Genomic DNA, 25,044 nt, shown 5'->3' with positions numbered 1-25,044 from the left:
CTACATTTTGTTTTTTTGTTTCTGTAGGCTATTTAACAAACTAGGCTACAACAGACTAACACTCGAATTGGAGTTGTGAAAACACAATACGTAAAATCCTTTACATACACAACTTGAAGCAACCACATATTTAGCCATGGAGCACATTCTGGTTGGCCAGCCAGGGATCAAGCCTAGACACACCCACAAGTTACTTATCAATCAAAACCCAGCCCTTTCGCGACACCGTCAGCTACTGCGCCCATAATTCTGGTTGTGAAAATAGCTAAAGTACTTCGGACACACCCCTGACCCAACCACCAGCGCTAAGATTTACCATTATGTTAGGTTCGTTAAAATAGAGTCCTGTGTGTGCACGTGTGTAACCTACCTCTCCTCGGGGCTATCCACGTGGAAGGTGCGCTCTATGACAGTGGTCCACTGCAGGCAGCGGATGATGAATGTGTTGGGCTTAGGGCGCTCTGTTTTCATCAGCTGACATTCTGCTGGTCATAAGGAAGAAGAAAGAGGGAGGGAGAGAAAGACAGGGAGCGAGCGAGAGATATGTCATGCGGTCAAGTGAAACATCAGGGATGCACAGAGTGTAGTGCAAGGCTAGAACAAAATGGTGGAACCTCGGAAGAACTCGAGGACCAGAGTTGAGAAACACTGCACAACTATTTTGTAAAATGTTGTGGTTAGGGCAGAGAGTGTCATAGGGTTGCCTTACGTGCTACTGAGAAGTTATTGAGTGGCGTCTCCAGTTGGTCGATGTCTTGCGGTCGCTCCTTGTAGCCAATGAACGTACCGTCGCTCTTCAGCAAGAAATACCTGGGTCTCCAAGTCTTTATGTACTCTCCTGAGAGAGCAAAAGAGACACAGAGAGTGAGCGAGTGCATATCACATCAGACAGGACAATACTCTGTCAACCTTGGAAAGTGCAATCCTAGAAGAGCATTAACAACACAGCGCTATCGCTAACCCTAGGGTGAGCTAGTAATGATTGCACCTTGGACAAGTGTGTGAGAAAGACAGATTCTCTCACAGTCTGGTTGACCGCAAACTGAGGCCTTTCTCCTGGTGGTTTCAGAGAAAACGGAACTTCTCTCATTAGGCCTTTTCCTTCTCCTTTTTATGTATTTGTATTATTGCTTGTTTATCTCCTCTTTACACATTATGGTGTGTGTTGCCAACCTGTACTGTAGCTTTAAGACAGGCAGCTAGTAAACACGGGGTCTCACCCAGTTTTTTTTATTTTTATAACTGTGGCTAGAGGTACTTCTGGTAATCAACAACCAGATTCTAGAAAACAGGAAGTGACACACTAACAGCATGGGTAAACACCACAGTTAGAAAAGAACAAACCCCAATCAGGTTTAATGTCAGTGCTGCTGCTGCTGACTCATTTGTTAACCGCTCAAAGGAGGTGCGATGAGATCAGAATCCTCGGAAAATAGTTTTATTTTCACATGCACACACTGCAATGGCATGCCTAATGAATAAAGCAGCGGAGTGTGTGCATGCTACCGAGCCTGTGCACGTGTTCGTGTGTGCATGCACGTGGCATGGACCGGATGGTGTTTTCACATAGCCAACAGCTGCAGGTGCACAGGATGATCCCGGGGCAAAGAGTGAGCTAATGAACAAGCTGTTAACTTATAAAGTCAATCCATCTCTATCTATTAAGTGTTGTTGCATGGTGCCTGTCTAGACTCACACACCAATGCCACTCATCTCCAACCCATTTCTTTACAAACAGCACAAAAGCCTGAAAATATGTTTGAAGGTGCATGTTTTAAGTGGGTGAGCCTATGATAATGTACTGTGCTGTAAGTACCTGTGCAGTGTGCTGCTAAATAGATACTCTAAGGACAGTGATTTCTAGTGACAGAACTGGACAGGCGAAAGCAATCCATCCATACACCTCCACCCTAATGCCAGATCGGTGCAGTTGGGGTAAAGGAGGGAAGTCGAGGAAGACGCAGTAGAAAATTGAGATGCACACTAATAATGCATAAATGATGGAGAGCTACCCAGGCAGGCAGGAAGTTCAGTTTATTGGGATCCTCATTAGCTACTACGCAGCAACTACTCATCCTGGGGTCCACAAAACGTACAAATACATGACAAAGTACAGAATAGTAATAGACAAGACCGACATGAGATAGTACATTCAATTCCAAATAAATATGAGTTATATATAGGAAAGACCACAAGATAAAAAATATATATATATATTGACAGTGTACAAAATATTAGGAACTCCTGATCTTTCCATGACAATAATATCACCTGTTAAATCCACTTCAATCCGTGTAGATGAAGGGGAGGAGACAGGTTAAAGAAGGAGTTTTAAGCCTTTAAACAATGGATACATGGATTGTGTCTGTGTGCCATTCAGAGGGTGAATGGGAAAGACAACATATTTAAGTGCCATTGAACAAGGTATGGTAGTAGGTGCTAGGAGCACCAGTATGAGTGCGTCAAGAACTGAAACGCTGCTGGGTTTCTCACGATCAACAGTTACCCATCTGTATCAAGAATGGTCCACCACCCAAAGGACATGCAGCCAACTTGACAACTGTGGCACGCATTGGAGTCAACATGGGCCCGCATCCCTGTGGAATGCTTTTGACACCTTGTAGAGTCCATGCCCCAACTAATTCAAATTGTCACATGTGCCGAATACAACAAATGTAGACCTTACCGTGAAATGCTTACTTACAAGCCATTAACCAACAGTGCAGTTCAAAAAGAGGTAAGAAAATATTTAACAAATAAACTAAAGTAAAAAATTATCAAAAGGCGATATACAGGGGGTACCGGTACCGAGTCAGTGTGCGGGGGTACAGGTTAGAGGTCATTGAGGCTGTTCTGAGGGCAAAGGGGGGGTGCAACTCAATAATAAGGTGTTTGTAATGTTTTGTTCACTGTGTATACATATTCAGTACAGTTAAATTTGATCTTTAGAAAGAGGAGAGGCTCTAAGATAAACATATTGTATCTGTTTTTAAAGTTAAACTTGCTTTTTGCTTGAGTAACCTGTGGTGGCACAAAAATTCCATGATGACATGGCTCTATACATAACCGAGCAATGCATTAAATCTGTTTTTGGTTTGGGTACAGTGAAGAAAGCCATAGTGACATGTCTGGTGGGGTAGGTACTGTATGTCTGTTTGAAGTGTATGCAAATAGATTATGCATGTCATTAGGCATTTTCAACACACAATTACTTCTTAAAAAATAGAGTAGTCAGTCAATTTCTCAACCATGAAAGACTATCATGCATGTATTAGATCATCAATGTAATTGTCTGCATCATTTCTAATCCTCCAAATATTACATTTTTTATATATAGAGTTCCTCTGTGGAGATGGGAGAACCTTCCAGAAGGACAACCGTCTCTGCAGCACTCCACCAATCAGGTTTTTATGGTAGAGTGGCCAGACGGAAGCCACTCCTCAGTAAAAAGGCACATGACAGCATGCTTGGAGTTTGCCAAAAGGCACCTAAAGACTCTCAGACCACCATTCTCTGGTCTGATGAAACCAAGATTGAACTATTTGGCCTGAATGCCAAGCGTCACATCTGGAGGAAACATGGCACCATCCCTACAGTGAAGCATGGTGGAGGTAGCATCGGACTGTGGGGATGTGTTTCAGTGGCAGGGACTGGGAGACTAGTCAGGATCGAGGCAAAGATCAACAGAGCAAAGTACAGAGATTGTTGATGAAAACCTGCTCTCAGACTGGTGCGAAGGTTCACCTTCACCTTACTAAGAACAGGCAGCTGTTACAGCCAGCAAAGGGTGCTTTAGCATTTTTAGGTAGAAAATACATTTCTGTTTGCATCAGAGACCTTATCTAACATCACACACATATTCTCCACATACTGACAATTTGTACTTGGTGGCCTATAGCAGCACCCCAAAATAAGAGACTTCAGGTGTAGCAGGTGAATCTGCATCACAGCACTTCTATTTCATTTGTCATGAGATCCTCTCTGAGCTTTACAGGAATATGGCTCTGAATATATACAGCAACACCTCCCCCCGAGACATTCCTGTCTTTTCAATATACACTGAACATAAATATAAAACGCAACATGTAAAGTATTGGTCCCATGTTTCATGCGCTGAAATTAAAGTTCCCAGAAATGTTCCATAAGCAACAAAAAGCTTATTTCTCTAATTTTGTGCAGAAATTTGTTTACATCCCTGTTAGTGGGCATTTCTCCTTTGCCAAGATAATCCATCCACCTGCCAGATGTGGCATGTCAAGAAGCTGATTAAACAGCATGATCATTACACAGATGCACCTTGTGCTGGGGACAATAAAGGCCACTTTAAAATGTACAGTTTTGTCACACAACACAATGCCAGAGATGTCTCAAGTTGAGGGAGTGTTCAATTGGCATGCTGACTGCAGGAATGTCCAGCAGTGCTGTTGCCAGATAATTGAAAGTTGATTTCTCTACCATAAGCCGCCTCCAATGTTTTAGAGAATTTGGCACAACTGAAGAATTTCTGCACAAACTATCAGAAACGGTCTCACGGAAGCTCACCTGCGTGCTCATTGCACTCACCAGGGTCTTGACCTGACTGCAGTTCGGTGTCTTAACTGACTTCAGTGGGGCAAATGCTCACCTCCACTGGCACAGTGAAGTGTGAACTTCACGGATGAATCCCGGGTTTCAACTTTATCGGGCAGATGGCGTCGTGTGGGCGAGCGGTTTGCTGATGTGAACGTTGTGAACAGAGTGCCCCATGGTGGCGGTGGGGTTATGGCATGGGCAGGCATAAGCTAAGGACAACCAACACAATTGCATTTTATCGATGGCCATTTGAATCCGCACAGAGATATCATGATGAGATCCTGAGGCCCATTCATCCACCACCATCACCTCATGTTTCAGCATGATAATGCATGGCCCCATGTCGCAAGGATCTGTACACAATTCATGGAAGCTGAAAACGTCCCAGTTCTTCCATGGCCCGCATACTCACCAGACATGTCACACATTGAGGATGTTTGCGATGCTCTGGATCGACAGCGTGTTCCTGTTCCCGCCAATATCTAAAAACATTCCACAGGCCACAATCAACAGCCTGATCAACTCTATGTGAAGGAGATGTGTCGCGCTGCATGAGGCAAATGGTGGTCACACCAAATACTGACTGGTTTTCTGATACAAGCCCCTACTCTTCTCCAAGGTATCTGTGACCAACATATGCATATCTGTATTCCCAATCATGTGAAATCCATAGATTATGGCCGAATGAATTTATTTCATTTGACTGATTTCCTTATATGAACTGTAACCCTGTAAAATCTTTGAAATTATTGTATGTTGCATTTATATTTTCATTCAGTATATGTTATATCCTTGTATTTCTACTGCTGTATCAAAGGTGCTGTCAGCCTCAGAAAAGGCTAATATATCAATTTTATCTTAGATTAGCAAATTATTCATCTCATGAGGCTAGATATATTTATATGAGCTAACTTTAATCCTTTCTGGGGTAGCTTATATAAAACTGAACTCAATGATAAATAGGTTGGAGTTCTAATAATTCTATTTATGATAATTAACAAAAGGAATTCATCGATATTTGAGGAGATTATGTTAAGCAGATGCCTGGTTTAGCTCGGCTGCTGTAATGGGTCCTATGTGTAGCTGGTGTAGAGAGTCAGGCACAGGACAGCAGATATGAGTAATCAACGTACTTTTACTCAAAATGTCAAATACACGTACACCATGACAGAACGGAAATACAATAAACAATCGCTCACAAAAACCCATGGGGGAACAGAGGGTTAAATAATGAACAAATAATAGTGGGATTGAAATCAGGTGTGTAAAACAAAGACAAAACTAATGGAAAATGAAAAGTGGATCGGCGGTAGCTAGAAAGCCGGTGACGTCGACCACCAAACGCCGCCCGAACAAGGAGAGGGACAGACTTCAGGGGAAGTCATGACAGTACCCCCCCCCCACCTTGACGCGTGGCTCCAGCAGTGCGCCGACACCGACCTCGGGGACGACCCAGAGGACGAGGCGCAGGGCGATCCGGATGGAGACGGTGGAAATCCCGCAGCAACGAAGGGTCCAGGAGGTCCTCCACCGGCAGCCAGCATCTCTCCTCCGGACTGTACCCCTCCCACTCCACGAGGTACTGAAGGCCCCTCGCCCGACGCCTCGAGTTCAGGATAGCTCGAACAACATACGCCGGGGCCCCTTCGATGTCCAGAGGGGGCGGAGGAACCTCCCTCACCTCAGCTTCCTGGAGTGGACCAGCCACCACCGGCCTGAGGACAGACACATGGAACGAGGGATTAATACGATAATCTGGGGGAAGCTGTAACCTGTAGCATACCTCGTTCAGTCTCCTTAAGACTTTCAATGGCCACACAAACCGCGGACCCAGCTTCCGGCAGGGCAGGCAGAGGGGCAGGTTTCAGGTCGAGAGCCAGGGTAGCATCCCAGGTCTCCTCCGAGCGCTTGAAACATTCGTCCACCGCAGGAGCTTTGATCTGGCTCTGATGCCACGGTGCCAGAACCGGCTGATACCCCAGTACACACTGGAAAGGAGAGAGGTTAGTGGAGGAGTGGCAGAGTGAGTTTTGGGCCATCTCTGCCCAGGGGATAAACGCCGCCCACTCCCCCGGTTGGTCCTGGCAATATGACCGCAGAAACCTACCCACATCCTGGTTTTCTCTCTCCACCTGCAGGCACCCCGTAGAACGGGAAGACATGAGTGAATAGGGCCTCCACAGTCTGTAGGGCCATAGGGAGACCGGGAAAAGGGAGGAGACGGCAGGACTTAGAAAACCGATCCACAATGACCTGGATCGTGATGTTGCTCTGTGAGGGAGGAAGATCCGTCAGGAAGTCCACCGACAGGTGTGACCACGGCCGTTGTGGAACGGGTAGGGGTTGTAATTTCCCTATGGGCAGGTGCCTGGGAGCCTTGCACTGGGCGCACACCGAGCAGGAGGAAACATAAACCATCACGTCCTTGGCCAAGGTGGGCCACCAGTACTTCCCACTAAGGCAATGCACCGTCCGCCCGATGCCAGGATGACCAGAGGAGGGTGACGTATGGGCCCAATAGATCAAACGGTTGCGGACAGCAGACGGAACATACAGGCGCCCAGCTGGACACTGGGGGGGAGTGGGCTCTGTGCGTAACGCCCGCTCGATGTCCGCGTCCAGCTCCCACACCACCGGTGCCACCAGGCAAGAGGCCGGAAGTATGGGAGTGTGATCCATGGACCGCTCCTGTGTCATACATCCGGGATAGTGCGTCTGCCTTAGCGTTCTGGGAACCTGGTCTGTAGGATAGGGTGAAAACAAAACGGGTAAAGAACATAGCCCACCTTGCCTGGCGAGGGTTCAGTCTCCTCACCGCCCGGATGTACTCCAGATTGCGGTGGTCAGTCCAGATGAGAAAAGGGTGTTTAGCCCCCTCAAGCCAATGTCTCCACGCCTTCAGAGCCTTCACAACAGCCAACAACTCCCGGTCCCCCACATCATAGTTTCGCTCCGCCGGGCTGAGCGTCTTCGAAAAGAAGGCACAGGAGCGGAGCTTTGGTGGTGTGCCCGAGCGCTGAGAGAGCACAGCTCCTATCTCAGCCTCGGACTCGTCCAACTCCACTATGAACACCAAAGAGGGATCCGGATGAGCCAGCACGGGAACCGAGGTAAACAGAGCCTTCAGGTGACTTAAAAGCCCTGTCCGCCTCAGCCGACCACTGCAGCCGCACCGGTCCCCTCTTCAGCAGTGAGGTAATGGGAGCTGCTACCTGACCAAACCCCCGGATAAACCTCTGGTAGTAGTTGGCAAACCCCAGAAGCCGCTGCACTTCCTTTATCGTGGTGGGAGTCGGCCAATTACGCACGGCTGAAATGCGGTCACTCTCCATCTCCACCCCTGACGTGTAAATGTGGTACCCTAAGAAGGAGACGGACTGTTGGAAGAACAGACATTTCTCAGCCTTGACATACAGGTCATGCTCCAACAGTCGACCAAGCACCCTGCGCACTAGGGACACATGCTCGGCGCGTGTAGCGGAGTATATCAGAATGTCATCAATATGCACCACTACACCCAGCCCATGCAGGTCCCAGAAAATCTCGTCAACAAAGGCCTGGAAGACTGGAGCATTCATCAACCCGTACGGCATGACTAGGTACTCATAGTGCCCAGAGGTGGTACTAAATGACGTCTTCCACTCGTCCCCTCCCGAATATGCACCAGGTTGTAAGCGCTCCTGAGATCCAATTTTGTGAAGAAGCGCGCCCCATGCATTGACTCGATCGCACTGGCGATGAGAGGCAGCGGGTAGCTGTACCTCACAGTTATCTGATTGATCCCTTGATTGTCAATACACGTGCGCAGACCCCCATCCTTCTTCTTCACAAAAAATAAACTTGAGGAGGCAGGTGAAGTGGAGGGCCGAATGTATCCCTGCCCCAGGGATTCGGGGACATATGTTTCCATAGCCACCGTTTCCTCCTGTGACAGAGGATACACGTGACTCCTGGGAAGTGCTGCGTCCACTAGGAGATTTATCGCACAATCCCCCCGTCGATGAGGTAGTAATTTAGTCGCCCTCTTCTTACAGAAGGCGAGAGCCAAATCAGCATATTCTGAGGGGATGTGCACGATGGAGACCTCGTCTGGACTTTCCATGGTAGTCGCACCGATGGAAACCCCCACACACCTCCCTGAGCACTCTCGTGACCACCCCTTGAGAGCCCTTTGTTGCCACGAAATAGTGGGGTCGTAATAGGCCAACCAGGGTAAGCCCAGCACCACGGGAAATGCAGGAGAATCAATAAGGAAGAGACTGATTCTCTCATCATGACCCTCCTGCGTAACCATGTCAAGTGGAGCAGTGGCCTCCCTAATCAGCCCTGACCCTAATGGTCGACTATCTAGAGCGTGCACAGGGAAAGGCATGTCCACAGGAACAAGGGGAGTCCCTAAACTATGAGCAAATGAAAGGTCAATAAAATTCCCAGCTGCGCCTGAATCTACTAGTGACTTATGTTGGGAATGCGGGGAAAAGTCAGGAAATGAAATAAACACATACATGTGAGTGACAGGGGGCTCTGGGCGAGCTTGGTGTCGACTCACCTGGGGTGCCCTGCCTGCTGCCTCGACTCCCTGAGGAACCACTCCAGCACCGACCAGCAGTGTGCCCTCTGCGGCCACAGATGGTGCAGGGAATAGCCCCTCCTCCGGTCGCGCTAAGTGCAGCACCTCCCAGCTCCATGGGTGTCGGAGCAGGGGTGCTGGGGGATGGAACTGACAGGTCCCAATCCGGACGTCCGCGGGCAGTCAGCAGGTTGTCCAGCCGGATGGACAGGTTCAATGTGAGGGTGGTGTCTTGGCAGGCCAACTCCCGATGGACGTCCTGGAGCAAACTCCACCTGTTGCGATCGTTCAGGGCCCTGTCATTCCATCCCGCACTGGTGGCCAGGCTCCGGAAGTCCAAGGCGAAATCCTGCTCGTTCCTCGTCCCCTGCCTCAGGTGGAACAGACGTTCACCCGCCGCTCGACCCTCAGGCGGGTGGTCGAACACTGCCCGAAAGCGGAAGGTGAACTCTGCGTACTGATCCTACGCTGCATCTCCCTCACACCATACGGCATTGGCCCATTCCAGGGCTTTGCCTGAGAGGCAGGAGACGAGGGCGGACACACTCTCACGCCCCGAAGGAGCCAGGTGGACGGTCGCCAGGTAGAGCTCCAGTTGTAGTAGAAAACTCTGGCATCCGGCAGCCGTCCCATCATACTCCCTCGGGAGCGCAAGTCGAATCCCGCTGGGACCAGGGGAAAAAAACCTCCTCCTCTCTCCAAACGATCCATAGTTTGCAGCACATGATCCATGGCAGTGCCGAGACGTTGTAACATGGTCGCGTGCCGCTTAATCCGCTCCTCCCCTGGAACAGGGAGGGCGTCTGCTCCTGCTGACTCCATTCTTCGGGTGAGTGATTCTGTAATGGGTCCTATGTGTAGCTGGTGTAGAGAGTCAGGCTCAGGACAGCAGATATGAGTAATCAATGTATTTTTACTCAAAATAGAAATATACAAAAGGTACAAATACACGCACACCATGACAGAACGAAAATACAATAAACAATCACTCACAAAAACCCATGGGAGAACAGAGGGTTAAATAATGAACAAGTAATAGTGGGATTGAAATCAGGTTTGTAAAACAAAGACAAAACAAATGGAAAATGAAAAGTGGATCGCCCGAACAAGGAGAGGGAAGAAGTCATGACAGCTGCAGCACGGTGCTCTATTCTTCGTTCCACTTCTGGACTGCTGGTCCCTTCTGATTGGGGTGTTGTGTCCTGTAAGCATGGGGGTAGTGGGATGCGGGGGGGTGCTGTCCAATCTGGGGCCCGATGGTGCAGGGTGGAGCTGGATTCCCTGCCCGCGGCCCGATGGTGCAAGATGGAGCTGGATTCTCTGCCCGCGGCCCGACGGTGCAAGGTGGTGTTGGCCGCTCTGGATAGGACCCGACGGTGCTGGATGGAGCTGGATTCTCTGCCCGCAGCCCGATGGTGCAGGGTGGTGTTGGCCACTCTGGATGGGGCCCGATGGTGCAGAGTGGAGCTGGATTCTCTGCCCGCGGCCCGATGGTGCAGGGTGGAGCTGGATTCTCTGCCCGCGGCCCGACGGTGCAGGGTGGTGTTGGCCGCTCTGGATGGGACCCGATGGTGCTGGATGGAGCTGGATTCTCTGCCCGCAGCCCGATGGTGCAGGGTGGTGTTGGCCACTCTGGATGGGGCCCGATGGAGCAGAGTGGAGCTGGATTCTGCCCGTGGCTCGATGGTGCAGGGTGAAGCTGGATTTTCTGGATGGGGCCCGATGATGCAGGGTGGTGCTAGCTTTTCTGGATAGGGCCCAATGGTGCAGGGTGGTGCTGGTTTCTCTGGGTGGGGCCCGATGGTGCAGGGTGGAGCTGGATTCTCTGGGTGGGGCCCGATGGTGCAGGGTGGTGCTGGTTCCTCTGGGTGGGGCCCGATGGTGCAGGGTGGTGCTGGTTTCTCTGGGTGGGGCCCGATGGTGCAGGGTGGAGCTGGATTTTCTGGGTGGGGCCCGATGGTGCAGGGTGGTGCTGGTTTCTCTGGGTAGGGGCTGGTGGTGCAGGGTGGTGCTTGTTTCTCTGGGTGGGGGCTGGTGGTGCAGGGTGTGCTTGTTTCTCTGGGTGGTCTTGATCTTGGAGGTTGTATGGCAAAGTTCCTCTTATTTTTGGTTTTTGGTTTGTCCCAGAGCAGTTTCTTTCAGTTTTCTAGCAAACACCTTGACACCCTGTTGATCAAGTGTACTAGGTTGTACATCAGCTGGGGGTGAATGTCACAGTGGTTCGCTCGGTAAACATTGTCAAAGAGAGCACAGCCTATAGCCAGCTCAGCATTGTTGCTCTGAATAAATGTGGAAGGGCACATCTCCACGTAACAACAGGGTGGACACAGTGATTTTGTGTTAGTTAATCCATCCAACTCTGGCTGCCACTTGCTGCATTGCAGGATCTACATGTCTTCTCATTGCCATCAAATCACTAGTAGCTGTGTGAATTATAATACGTTTGACCCCATTTAATGTGTTGCTTGACAGACTGACATGCCAGTAGTGCTGAACTTTTAGTGCTTTTTAAGGTTGGTTCGGTTTCAGTTCAATAATTAAAAGAACAATCACGGTTTATGCAAAAAAATGTAAACATTAAATTCATTATGAAATAATTACATTTAAATGATTAGTGCTTTTTCATGGAAATAACAAAGCCAAAAATTGTGAACATTCAACTGCCAAAACCTTGAAAATATTCCATTGTCTCGGTCAGGGCCACATAGAAAAGTAGGAAATTACTATTAAATAAAATATATTTCAATTGTGTATATTACTTCGTTTTATTTGATGACTTTATAATTTTTCATTCCTTAAAGTAATCATCTCATCTCTGCTCAGGCACTAGCAGCCAGCCAGCCAACCATCTAACATAATCTCTGTTCTCCCCATACTATACTGTCTTTAGTCATCCTATTTAGCTAGGCTAGCCTGCCTAAGTATGCTGCAGAATCAAATCAAATCAAATTGTATTTGTCACATACACATGGTTAGCAGATGTTAATGCGAGTGTAGCGAAATGCTTGTGCTTCTAGTTCCAACAATGCAGTAATAACCAACGAGTAATCTAACCTCACAATTTCACAACAACTACCTTATACACATAAGTGTAAAGGGATGACGAATATGTACATAAAGATATATGAATGAGTGATGGTACAGAACGGCATAGGCAAGATGCAGTAGATGGTATCGAGTACAGTATATACATATGAGATGAGTAATGTAGGGTATGTAAACAAAGTGGCATAGTTTAAAGTGGCTAGTGATACATGTATTACATAAAGATGCAGTAGATGATATAGAGTACATTACTTTATATACATATGAGATGAGTAATGTAGGGTATGTAAACATTATATTAAGAGGCATTGTTTAAAGTGGCTAGTGATACATTTTTTACATCAATTTTTCCAATATTAAAGTGACTGGAGTTGAGTCAGTATGTTGGCAGCAGCCACTCAATGTTAGTGGTGGCTGTTTAACAATCTGATGGCCTTGAGATAGAAGCTGTTTTTCAGTCTCTCGGTCCCTGCTTTGATGCACCTGTACTAACCTCGCCTTCTGGATGATTGCGGGGTGAACAGGCAGTGGCTCGGGTGGTTGTTGTCCCTGATGATCTTTATGGCCTTCCTCTTCCTTACATCGTGTGGTGTAGGTGTTCTGAAGGGCAGGTAGTTTGCCCCCGGTGATGCGCTGTGCAGACCTCAATACCCTCTGGAGAGCCTTACGGTTGTGGGCGGAGCAGTTGCCCTACCAGGCGGTGATACAGCCCGACAGGATGCTCTCGATTGTGCATCTGTAGAAGTTTGTGAGTGCTTTTGGTGACAAGCCGAATTTCTTCAGCCTCCTGAGGTTGAAGAGGCGCTGCTGCGCCTTCTTCACGACGCTGTCTTTGTGGGTGGACCAATTCAGTTTGTCCATGATGTGTACGCCGAGGAACTTAAAAAACTTACTACCCTCTCCACTACTGTCCCGTCGATGTGGATAGGGGGGTGCTCCCTCTGCTGTTTCCTGAAGACCACAATCATCTCCTTTGTTTTGTTGACGTTGAGTGTGAGGTTATTTTCCTGACACCACACTCCGAGGGCCCTCACCTCCTCCCTGTAGGCTGTCTCGTCGTTGTTCGTAATCAAGCCTACCACTGTAGTGTCGTCTGCAAACGTGATGATTGAGTTGGAGGCGTGCATGGCCACGCAGTCGTGGGTGAACAGGGAGTACAGGAGAGGGCTCAGTCATTTAATGAACTCTCTATCCCTTCCTCTCATTGTTGTGTTGTCTACATTCCTCTCATGTGCCGGCGTATGTGGTGTGTGTGTATCTAACCTAAAGTAGCCTAAAGTAGCAGGCGTAAAAGTGTATCCATCTGTGTCCGAGCCAGAAAAGAACAGGCACAATGGATTATGGTTAGTGTAGTTAATTGCCACGTTTATTTGCTGAACTTGGTTAGTCAAGTAAAACAGCTCCCTTCATCCCAGCTTCCCATATAGTTCTTGACTTAATTTATCTTGTGAATGATTTGATTTCTCTCCAGAGAAACGGCGCATTGGGCTCACAAAAAAAAACTAAATGGAACTCAGGTAATTGATCAGACGTCGGTCAATTGTCTGTTTAATAACCGTAAAAAAACATTTGGTTAATCACTAACCACTACATGCTCGGGAAAAGCAGTTTCTCTGAGAAATGTGTCATTGGAGTCACAAAATAAAAGCCATAGGGTGCTCTGACTGTGTGCTGCTGTTGTGGGCTGTGGTGTCTGGAGTGATGTTCTTTGGAGTGGAGTGGGGTGGTGACCACAGGTGGCCTTTCCTTGTCTTCCTCTCTCCTGAGGGTCCCAGCATGGCTCCGCTGGCACTCTGGGACTGGGATGTGAGGATCTAAGGGAGGTCTGGTCAGACCTATCTGACGAGGGGAATGTGCTGGTGTTGGTAGTGAGGAGTTACACTGGGTCTGGTTACTGAACTCTTGTGCTGAGTGTCTGAATTCGGGGAGGTCCACTATGAGAAGCTGTGGTACTGCTGATGAGGGGATGTGAGGGTGTGGTAGTAAGGGTTGTGGTAGGCCCCAGTTGTTCTCTCATAGGGTGGATGGCGCTATAGCAATTCTATGACAGCTGACATAAGTCAACAGTGGCTGAGCATAGTGGTGCAGTGACAGGGAAGATAAGAGATACCAGTGCAGTCTGGGATAGGAGGAGGATGTGGTTTCAAAGGAACTGTGTGGCTTATAATAAGAATCCACTTCCTTCTGTACCTCCCCCACACATACACACTCGGAAACACACACCCACACACACTCGCTCTGATACACGCCCACTCGGTGACACACACCCACACACACACACACACACACACAAAGCCCTAATCTAATTCAGCTCAGCCTACAGTGTGGTAACCAGGCACCTCGAATAGGCAGTTTCTTCTAAAAGAGGCAAACACTGTACACTATTGTGTTGTATGCATATGAATAGCTACAACAGCAGCAACTCAAACTAAGTACCATCACCTTTATTGGGGGAGCGATCATCCATGTACGTGTATGTATATATACAGTGGGGAGAACAAGTATTTGATAACCTGCAAAATCGGCAGTGTTTCCTACTTACAAAGCATGTAGAGGTCTGTCATTTTTATCATAGGTACACTTCAACTGTGAGAGACAGAATCTAAAACAAAAATCCAGAAAATCACATTGTATGATTTTTAAGTAATTAATTAGCATTTTATTGCATGACATACATGACAAGTATTTGATACATCAGAAAAGCAGAACTTAATATTTGGTACAGAAACGTTTGTTTGCAATTACAGAGATCATACGTATCCTGTAGTTCTTGACCAGGTTTGCACACACTACAACAGGGATTTTAGCCCACTCCTCCATACAGACCTTCTCCAGATCCTTCAGGTTTCAGGGCTGTCGCTGGGCAATATGGACTTTCAGCTACCTCCAAAGATTTACCAATTGGGTTCAGGTCTGGAGACTGGCTAGGCCACTCCAGAACCTTGAGATGCTTCTTACGGAGCCACTCCTTAGTTGCCCTGGCTGTGTGTTTCGGGTCGTTGTCATGCTGGAAGACCCAGCCACGACCCATCTTCAATGCTCTTACTGAGGGAAGGAGGTTGTTGGCCAAGATCTCGCGATACATGGCCCCATCCATCCTCCCCTCAATACGGTGCAGTCGTCATGTCCCCTTTGCAGAAAAGCATCCCCAAAGAATGATGTTTCCACCTCCATGCTTCACGGTTGGGATGGTGTTCTTGGGGTTGTACTCATCCTTCATCTTCCTCCAAACACGGCGAGTGGAGTTCAGACCAAAAAGCTCTATTTCTGTCTAATCAGACCACATTACCTTCTCCCATCCCTCCTCTGGATCATCCAGATGGTCATTGGCAAACTTCAGACGGGCCTGGACATGCGCTGGCTTGAGCAGGGGGACCTTGCGTGCGCTGCAGGATTTTAATCCATGAAGGCGTAATGTGTTACTAATGGTTTTCTTTGAGACTGTGGTCCCAGCTCTCTTCAGGTCATTGACCAGGTCCTGCCATGTAGTTCTGGGCGGATCCCTCACATTCCTCGTGATCATTGATGCCCCACGAGGTGAGATCTTGTATGGAGTCCCAGACCGAGGGTGATTGACCGTCATCTTGAACGTCTTCCATTTTCTAATAATTACGCCAACAGCCTTCTCACCAAGCTGCTTGCCTATTGTCCTGTAGCCCATCCCAGCCTTGTGCAGGTCTACAATTTCATCCCTGATGTCATTACACAGCTCTCCGGTCTTGGCCATTGTGGAGAGGTTGGAGTCTGTTTGATTGAGTGTGTGGACAGGTGTCTTTTATACAGGTAACGAGTTCCAACAGGTGCAGTTAATACAGGTAATGAGTGGAGAATAGTAGGGCGTCTTAAAGAAAAACTAACAGGTCTGTGAGAGCCGGAATTCTTACTGGTTGGTAAGAATACTTAATACTTCAAATACTTATGTCATGCAATAAAATGCTAATTAATTACTTAAAAATCATACAATGTGATTTTCTGGATTTTTGTTTTAGATTCCGTCTCTCACAGTTGAAGTGTACCTATGATAAAAATGACAGACCTCTACATGCTTTGTAAGTAGGAAAACCTGCAGTGTATCAAATACTTGTTCTCCCCCACTGTATATATATATATATCACTGTGAAAAGAGTATGCCATGCAAATTGCTTGTGAGCAGAATGAATGCAAGGGTAGACAGTTCCTGTCTATACTTTGAGATAGACAAGTGGGTCAAAACATCAGTCAGATATCATACCTGTCTCTGAACTCTTCCTTTCAAGCACAAGCACAGACGACCGAGTGCGCCCGTCGTCTTCTGGTCAGCGGTCCCATTTGCAAGCAAATATGAACCTTATGCTAGGCCTCGGTAACACAACAATGTGGTACAGTAAGTGCTGTGTGTATCCCTTTGATAACTCGCCACACATTTCTCATCCATATGTAAGTGTTAAGAGGAGCCACCACTACCAGTATGTCTCTGCCTTGCAGCCACTCCTCAATATGCCTCACCTAGTGTGCTCAACCACACTGGGTCTGGGGAGGCTTTTGGTAAGGAAGGTACTGGTTGGCCTGGCTGACACATGACCACCCTCTCCCCAACCTACAAATCCTCTGCACCAACTGTAACTGCCAATCTCCACAGACTGATCTCGGTGTACCCGTCTCCTCTGCAACGTTTGTGAACGGAATGCTTTGATCAGGCAAGAGTGGCACACCATCGCAAGCCACATAGCCGCAGGCTAAAGGGTGTGGCTACTTTGCCATATCAGGAGCAAACCAGCTGCCAGGACACTAAATAGTATTTAGGCTGAGGATGGGATTTAAGAATAAGCCTTTCCAGTTGTGCATTTTGAGTCCAGGAGTCACATCCAAACCACATTTTTCTCCTACCTCGTGTATGACTCATTTGCTTGGAATCAGAGGACTCCGAGCCATGCTGAGATATTGGCAAAAAAAGGTAAAGGTAGATGCGTTCCAGGGAGTCCAGATGTTTTCCTCAGAGCTTTTCCAATGGTTGACAAACACCTTGGTTGGAGCCCCTGCCGTGTTTCAATGTGAAGAGTCCCATGGAGGTCGTCCTAGCATCCATCCGTGGCTTTGATTATCCCTGGAACAGTGGGAAAGTCCAAACTCGGTCTGCAGTGATGGAACCAATGCCCTTCAGTAATCGCTTAAACCCAAATAGTTGACTCACTTCACGCTAAAATACAGCCCTATCTGATGAAAGCAAGAAACCTGGCATAATCGGGTCATTCAGGCTACATTTATATACCTTGCTTCCATTACATAGAAACTAGTTCAGCATATTGTCAACCATACAGAGGAGACATGATGCCCATTGGCATGTTTAAATTAGGTGACGGCATACAGTGCTTTAATGAGCATGACTCTCCTAAACTAAAGTTGTTGTATAAAGTTTGAGAGTGACAGGTGGGCAAAGCATGAGCATTTTTTAAATGCACCCCGAGCTGAAAGAGCCTGACAGCACCACCCTGCAGCCTTCATGGTTTCCCATGGGTGATGTCACCATGGCCACATCGAGAGAGAAAAAACATCTCCCCCCAAATCCCTTGTGGGCAAAACAGGCTTGCCGCCACACTAAGCGGCACAAATCCAGCGTCGGCTGCCTTCCTTTTGAACAGGGCCCAGAGCCATTCCGGGTGGTGTCTGTCTGCATAGCTGAACTGGGATGACCCCCAAACTCCTAGACACGGCGCTACACTGTCCGACTGTCCGAGGCTGGAGGGAGGAGGGAGGATTCTCCCGTAATAACCCATTGGCCTTGCAAACTCCTCGACCGTCCAACTTCCACAGAGTGTGTAGGAGTCTTACTGCTGCTGTCGCCCTCCACCACACCCTTATCCCTGCTCCATTGCAGAAAGTTAAGTTGTGCCTCTGTGATTGAAAAAGGGTGTTGTACACAACCCAATAACAGAATTCACTCGGAAAAATCCCGTGTAGGCAATTAGAGGATTTCATATGTGAAAACAAACATAAGTGGCTGAAACCATCATTTGTCATTGTCAGTCATTCTCTGAACTCCTTCATTTTGCAATCCGTTCTTCCCCGTGGCTACAGCTGTGTCGAGGTGAGGCGTCGTGCGCTGGCGACAGTTCAGTTATACAGTGGGGGGTGTCATCCTCTTTGTTTATAGAACACAGAAAGGGTCAAAGGTGAAGCAGGTGCAAGTGGAAAACATGCACAAGGTTTGGCTTGAGTCACAGCAGAGACCCAGAGTTCAACCTACACACAAACTAATCCAAAACAATAGAAAAGGTTGAAAAACAACCCTTTGAAGTTAATAGTGCATTTCTATCCAAAAAAGGGCCAATATTTTGTTTCACCCACCCAAGTCCTGATATAACCTCTACTAGTGTGTGTGCACTAACAGATTTGTCATGAGGATGTATTCACAGGCCTTAGGTGTCAGTAACAAACCAGACCATGAACATTCGTAGAGGCCATTAAATACTTCAGAACAGTAAACATTCTCATAGACCATAAACAATATTGAGGACCATAGACATTGCATCACTTGCATTGGTGACCTGGTTATCTATGAATGGAGCTGAAACAACAGGAAGCAATCTCAGGAATTTGTGAGACGACTTTATCTGCCCATTTAGGTCAAAAAACAACAGGTTGGCGAATTGAAAAAGATGCAAAAATTACCAGAAATCTACACTTATTTCATATCAAAACAGGGGAAGAATCAATGGAAGATTGTGTGATTTCCAAAGCCTTAGTTAAGAGGGTGGGGGAGATTGAGGGAATATGTATTTACCTCGTTTGTGAAGCCATCCCTCCTTCACAATTACTACTTCGCCCATGGTGGTCTGCGGAGGAATGGGGGTAAGGGGGAGGTTCTGTCCACTGAGGGAGTCCCACAGAAGGAGAGGACACGCTGGTCCCCTTCACTCAAATCAGAAGCGGTCTAGTGCTGGGGAAGGTTTCAGACAGCACTGGTTACCTATTGGAGTAAGACAAAGAGACATGCTGGATTTGAACTAGGACACCCTATTACACATTTGTCAATGCTGCATATACAGTGGGGCAAAAAAGTGTTTAGTCAGCCACCAATTGTGCAAGTTCTCCCACATAAAAAGATGAGAGAGGCCTGTAATTTTCATCATAGGTTACACTTCAACTTTGACAGACAAAATTAGAGAAAAAAAATCCAGAAAATCACATTGTAGGATTTTTTATGAATTTATTTGCAAATTATGGTGGAAAATAAGTATTTGGTCACCTACAAACAAGCAAGATTTCTGGCTCTCACAGATCTGTAAATTCTTCTTTAATAGGCTCCTCTGCCCTCCACTTGTTTCCTGTATTAATGGCACCTGTTTGAACTTGTTATCAGTATAAAAGACACCTGTCCACAACCTCAAACAGTCACACTCCAAACTCCACAATGGCCAAGACCAAAGAGCTGTCAAAGGACACAAGAAACAAAATTGTAGACCTGCACCAGGCTGGGAAGACTGAATCTGCAATAGGTAAGCAGCTTGGTTTGAAAAAAATCAGCTGTGGGAGCAATTATTAGGAAATGGAAGACATACAAGACCACTGATAATCTCCCTCGATCTGGGGCTCCACGCAAGATCTCACCCCATGGGGTCAAAATGATCACAAGAACGGGGAGAAAAAAATCCCAGAACCACACGGGGGGACCTAGTGAATGACCTGCAGAGAGCTGGGACCAAAGTAACAAAGCCTACCATCAGTAACACACTACGCCGCCAGGGACTCAAATCCTGCAGTGCCAGACGTGTCCCCCTGCTTAAGCCAGTACATGTCCAGGCCCGTCTGAAGTTTGCTAGAGAGCATTTGGACGATCCAGAAGAAGATTGGGAGAATGTCATATGGTCAGATGAAACCAAAATATAACTTTTTGGTAAAAACTCAACTAATCGTGTTTGGAGGACAAAGAATGCTGACTTGCATCCAAAGAACACCATACCTACTGTGAAGCATGGGGGTGGAAACATCATGCTTTGGGGCTGTTCTTCTGCAAAGGGACCAGGACGACTGATCCGTGTAAAGGAAAGAATGAATGGGGCCATGTATCGTAAGATTTTGAGTGAAAACCTCCTTCCATCAGCAAGGGCACTGAAGATGAAACGTGGCTGGGTCTTTCAGCATGACAATGATCCCAAACACACCGCCCGGGCAACGAAGGAGTGGGTTCGTAAGAAGCATTTCAAGGTCCTGGAGTGGCCTAGCCAGTCTCCAGATCTCAATCCCATAGAAAATCTTTGGAGGGAGTTGAAAGTCTGTGTTGCCCAGCAACAGCCCCAAAACATCACCACTCTAGAGGAGATCTGCATGGAGGAATGGGCCAAAATACCAGCAACAGTGTGTGAAAACCTTGTGAAGACTTACAGAAAACGTTTGACCTCTGTCATTGCCAACAAAGGGTATATAACAAAGTATTGAGATAAACTTTTGTTATTGACCAAATACTTATTTTACACCATCATTTGCAAATAAATTCATAAAAAATCCTACAATGTGATTTTCTAGATTTTTTTTCCTCATTTTGTCTGTCATAGTTGAAGTGTACATATGATGAAAATTACAGGCCTCTCTCATCTTTTTAAGTGGGAGAACTTGCACAATTTGTGGCTGACTAAATACTTTTTTGCCCCACTGTATTAACACACCACAGGCAGTGATAAAGCAACATTAAAAGACAAAGAAACAAGGACTACAAATGGCAATCAGTTATTATTCCAGAAAATAATTTACTATACAATTACAAAGCAATTATTAAATCACTATGTAACAAAATACAATGTTAGAGTAATTACAGTTTTACTACACATGAATAACGACAAATTAATGTAGTGTTGCCACTTCTATCTGTATTTTCTGTAGCGTTGCACCCTACTGAACAAGTGTCTGCTATTTGTAATTATAAACTGGGTGGTTCAAACCCTGAATGCTGATTGGCTGACAGCCGTGGTCTATAAGACCGTATATTTATTTTTACAATTACGTTGGTAACCAGTTTATAATAGCAATAAGGCACCTCGGGGTTTCTGATATATCGCCAATATACCACAGCTAAGGGCTGTGTCCAGGCACTCTGCTTTGCATCGTGCGTAAGAACAGCCTTTAGCCGTGGTATATTTGCCATATACCACACCCCCACCGCGCCTTATTGGTTAAATTAGAAGACCGGGTCTTTACTCAGATGGCACCAAGACACAGAACTATGCAGACCGTTTAGCAGCTGTCAAATATTTATACCTTGTTACGGCTACCACCCCCACGTATCCCTCCATATCTATCAACAGTGGAAATATTGCACCAAAATTGTCCCTTGGATATATAGCCTACTTTGTGCAATGCCAAATAAGATCATTTAATACATTTAAGTGATAATGCCCTTGAAGCCGGTGTTTGAAGGATATATTGGCACGGGTGTTGTTAGGCCCCAGTCAAAGTTGAGGGGAGGCAAACCGAGTTACTGTCACGCCCTGGTCTTAGTATTTTGTGTTTATATATTTATTTGGTCAGGCCAGGGTGTGACATGGGGTTATTTTGTGTTGTGTTGTGGTATTGGGGGTTTTAGTAGGTATTGGGATTGTGGCTGAGTAGGGGTGTCTAGCATAGTCTATGGCTGCCTGAGGTTCTCAATCAGAGTCAGGTGATTCTCGTTGTCTCTAATTGGGAACAATATTTAGGTAGCCTGGGTTTCACTGTGTGTTTGTGGGTGATTGTTCCTGTCTCAGTGTGTTTGTATTCACGTTCCGTTTATTGTTTTTGTATTGTTCGTGTTTTTGTCTTCATTAAACATGTATCGAACTAACCATGCTGCATTTTGGTCCGACTCTCCTTCGACGGAAGAAAGCCGTAACAGTTACCAACATATTCAAATAAAGATCGACATATTTTCATAAAAAAATATATTTTGATAAATGTATTCATACTATTTCATCCTTCCACAAGATATAGTCCCGACACAGAACTAGAGTTGCTACCCAAGCCAGCTGGTCATTCGTTCTATCGGTTTGGTTGCCAGAGACGCAACTCAGTCGTTCAGTCTTTTTGTACTGTATCTATGGACGCGACCCAGTCGTTCAGTCTTTTTGTTCTGTATCTATGGACGCGACACAGGTCTTCATTCTAAATGTTCCATTGCCATACTGGCTGGCAACATTCTTATCCTTTGCTTGCTAGCTAGCCAACTACAGCTAACTTACAGTCATGTCAAACAGTGCAGCCAGAACAGTAGCTGCATTTGTTTAAGCAGTTTCTTAGTGATATTTATTTGGATGCATCCATAGGCGCGATTTCGCCTGGCATAGAAAATGTGCTCTCTCATCAGGACACTGTTGTTCAGAGGAGCTAGCCAACAACACAACTAATACAATCACTTCAAACTGAAGCTGGAAAGACTACAAGCTAGCTGCACTTCATTTCATTTTCTTTTCTTTTTCTCAATTGACTTTTTTTGTGTATATATATATCCATAAAAATGATGCCAGCTGTTTCATGATTTCGAATGGCTAAGAAAGCTGCCTGCCTGTCGGTCTCATCCCGACACGTTCATTACTATGGGACAGCTTGAGATCGAATGTCAGGGAGCCAGACAGCTAGGTTTATACAAACCTCCGCTGTAGAAAACTAAGTGTTAGTCTAAAAATAAAATGTGAGATAACGTATTTTTATAGTGGAGATCAAGTTTACAAATTGCCTGGCTGGGCTGATGAGACAGTGGATTGTGCAGTCAGATGGAACAGAAAAGACACCGGCTGAAATGCAGTTTTAACCAATCAGCATTAGAAACACCCGTTGTATGAAATTAAATAATAATCAAGGTGGTTCACAGGTTGGGTGTTCTGCTGTTGGACCAAACTAAATCAGGTATATTCAAGGAATTTGGGAAATTTCAGATTTCCATTGCTAGGCCTAAAAATTATAATATTGTACTATAACTACACTATGATCACCATGATTAATATTAGTGCTAGGCTAAATAAAGAGAACTGTTGCTGAGCCTTGCAGAGCTTTATTTGTCCTAATCCTCTGGTTGTTGAAATCCTGCCCCTTGACTGCAACCCAATGATATTATATTAAATGACACCCCTGTTCATCAGAATGATATGACTAGCCATGAAAAGAGCTTATGAATGCATTGGCAGAAGATCTGTACGATATAGAGAGTGGTTAATGCAGGTTCACATGATTTAATATGGCTTCAACAGACAGCAGGTGCTGTCTAGCACAGCAATATGCCAAGTGTTTCTACTGCTACTGTCAAACACTGTATGGAAATGGATGCATTCCAGATATACATTTTCTGCATGTCTATACAAATTACAGGATGGTTATAGCATGTTGATGTGGTTGTGCTGAGATGGTAAAGATGTCATCCAATGACTTCAAGGCACAGGGCTGGGGAAGGAGGCAGCAGTTCTATAGACGAAGCCCAGACAGAACACCCCTCCCCTCCCCACTGCACAACACTACATGCTCCATCTAGCAGCTAATTATATAAAACAACCTGAAACTGTCTTTACTATGCAGCTTCATGTTTTTGATCTACCGATCCAGTATCATTTCACCTAGGATAAAAAATAACAGATGCCCATAGTGAACTGTTCAGAAGCCCAAAACAAACAGCCATGAAAGACAGGAGGAGCAAGTATGTTTACAAAATGGCCATTCAGTCGATCGTAGCCCACCAGACTATTTGTTTCTGTTTACCTAACTAGCTGCTAGCCATGTTCTGATTTCTTCATTTGAAAACCTCTCTCCAGGCCTATTGCAACCATCGGTCGTCACCAAATTATATCCAGGGGAGCTCCAGTTAAACCATCAATACAAGTGCTAAGTAACTGTCCAGTGAAAATGTACTTTTAAAAGTTCTTATTCTGTTAACTCATACCCATATAAATGTTGTTGACTGATCCTGTATTTGTGGCCAAAGCATAAGTTGAAGAAAAAACACACACAAAAAAACACCCTAAACTGTATATAAAACAGACCAAGTATGTCATAAAGTATGTCATACTCCTGAGGAGGATGAGCTGGCCAATCAGCCTACTATCAGTATAATTATTATTTTATGACCAGTATACGCCCACACCATTCTGTTGTTGGGATACGCCCACACCATTCTGTTGTTGGGATACGCCCACACCATTCAGTTGTTGGGATACGCCCACACCATTCTGTTGCTGGGATACGCCCACACCATTCTGTTGCTGGGATACGCCCACACCATTCTGTTGCTGGGATACGCCCACACCACTCTGTTGTTGGGATACGCCCACACCATTCTGTTGTTGGGATACGCCCACACCATTCTGTTGTTGGGATACGCAACCACACCATTCTGTTGTTGGGATACGCCCACACCATTCTGTTGTTGGGATACGCCCACCCCATTCTGTTGTTGGGATACGCCCACCCCATTCTGTTGTTGGGATACGCCCACCCCATTCTGTTGTTGGGATACGCCCACACCATTCTGTTGTTGGGATACGCCCACCCCATTCTGTTGTTGGGATACGCCCACCCCATTCTGTTGTTGGGATACGCCCACCCCATTCTGTTGTTGGGATACGCCCACCCCATTCTGTTGTTGGGATACGCCCACACCATTCTGTTGTTGGGATACACCCACACCATTCTGTTGTTGGGATACGCCCACCCCATTCTGTTGTTGGGATACACCCACACCATTCTGTTGTTGGGATACGCCCACCCCATTCTGTTGTTGGGATACACCCACACCATTCTGTTGTTGGGATACGCCCACCCCATTCTGTTGGATTATTCCAACACGGAAAAGCTGCTTTTAACATACGTTGTTGGTAAGGAAAACTATTTCACTCATATAAGTCAAACTTCATAGAAATCTGGAA

At 46.4% G+C, this 25,044-nt stretch overlaps 1 protein-coding gene across 3 annotated transcripts in view; it reads right to left on the bottom strand.

Moving 5' to 3' along the window:
• The window catches only part of LOC109900814 (RAC-alpha serine/threonine-protein kinase), a 45,668-nt gene that overhangs the window by 9,603 nt on the left and 11,021 nt on the right, over nt 1-25,044 (bottom strand). For 2 of the 3 annotated variants that reach the window (XM_031837305.1, XM_020496649.2), the window contains exons 2-4: nt 18,948-19,133; nt 710-838; nt 371-482 (exon numbers count right to left, since the gene is read on the bottom strand). In XM_031837305.1, the coding sequence (XP_031693165.1) occupies nt 371-482; nt 710-838; nt 18,948-18,993 (287 nt within the window). In that variant the 5' untranslated portion in view covers nt 18,994-19,133. Of the gene's footprint in view, nt 1-370; nt 486-709; nt 839-18,947; nt 19,134-25,044 lie in introns of all 3 variants that reach the window. The other variant, XM_020496648.2, reaches the window with a different exon arrangement.

The sequence above is a fragment of the Oncorhynchus kisutch genome, linkage group LG12 (assembly GCF_002021735.2).
Source record: "Oncorhynchus kisutch isolate 150728-3 linkage group LG12, Okis_V2, whole genome shotgun sequence".
NCBI classification, from domain to species: Eukaryota; Metazoa; Chordata; class Actinopteri; order Salmoniformes; family Salmonidae; genus Oncorhynchus; species Oncorhynchus kisutch.
This window is presented reverse-complemented; position numbering and strand designations above follow the sequence as displayed.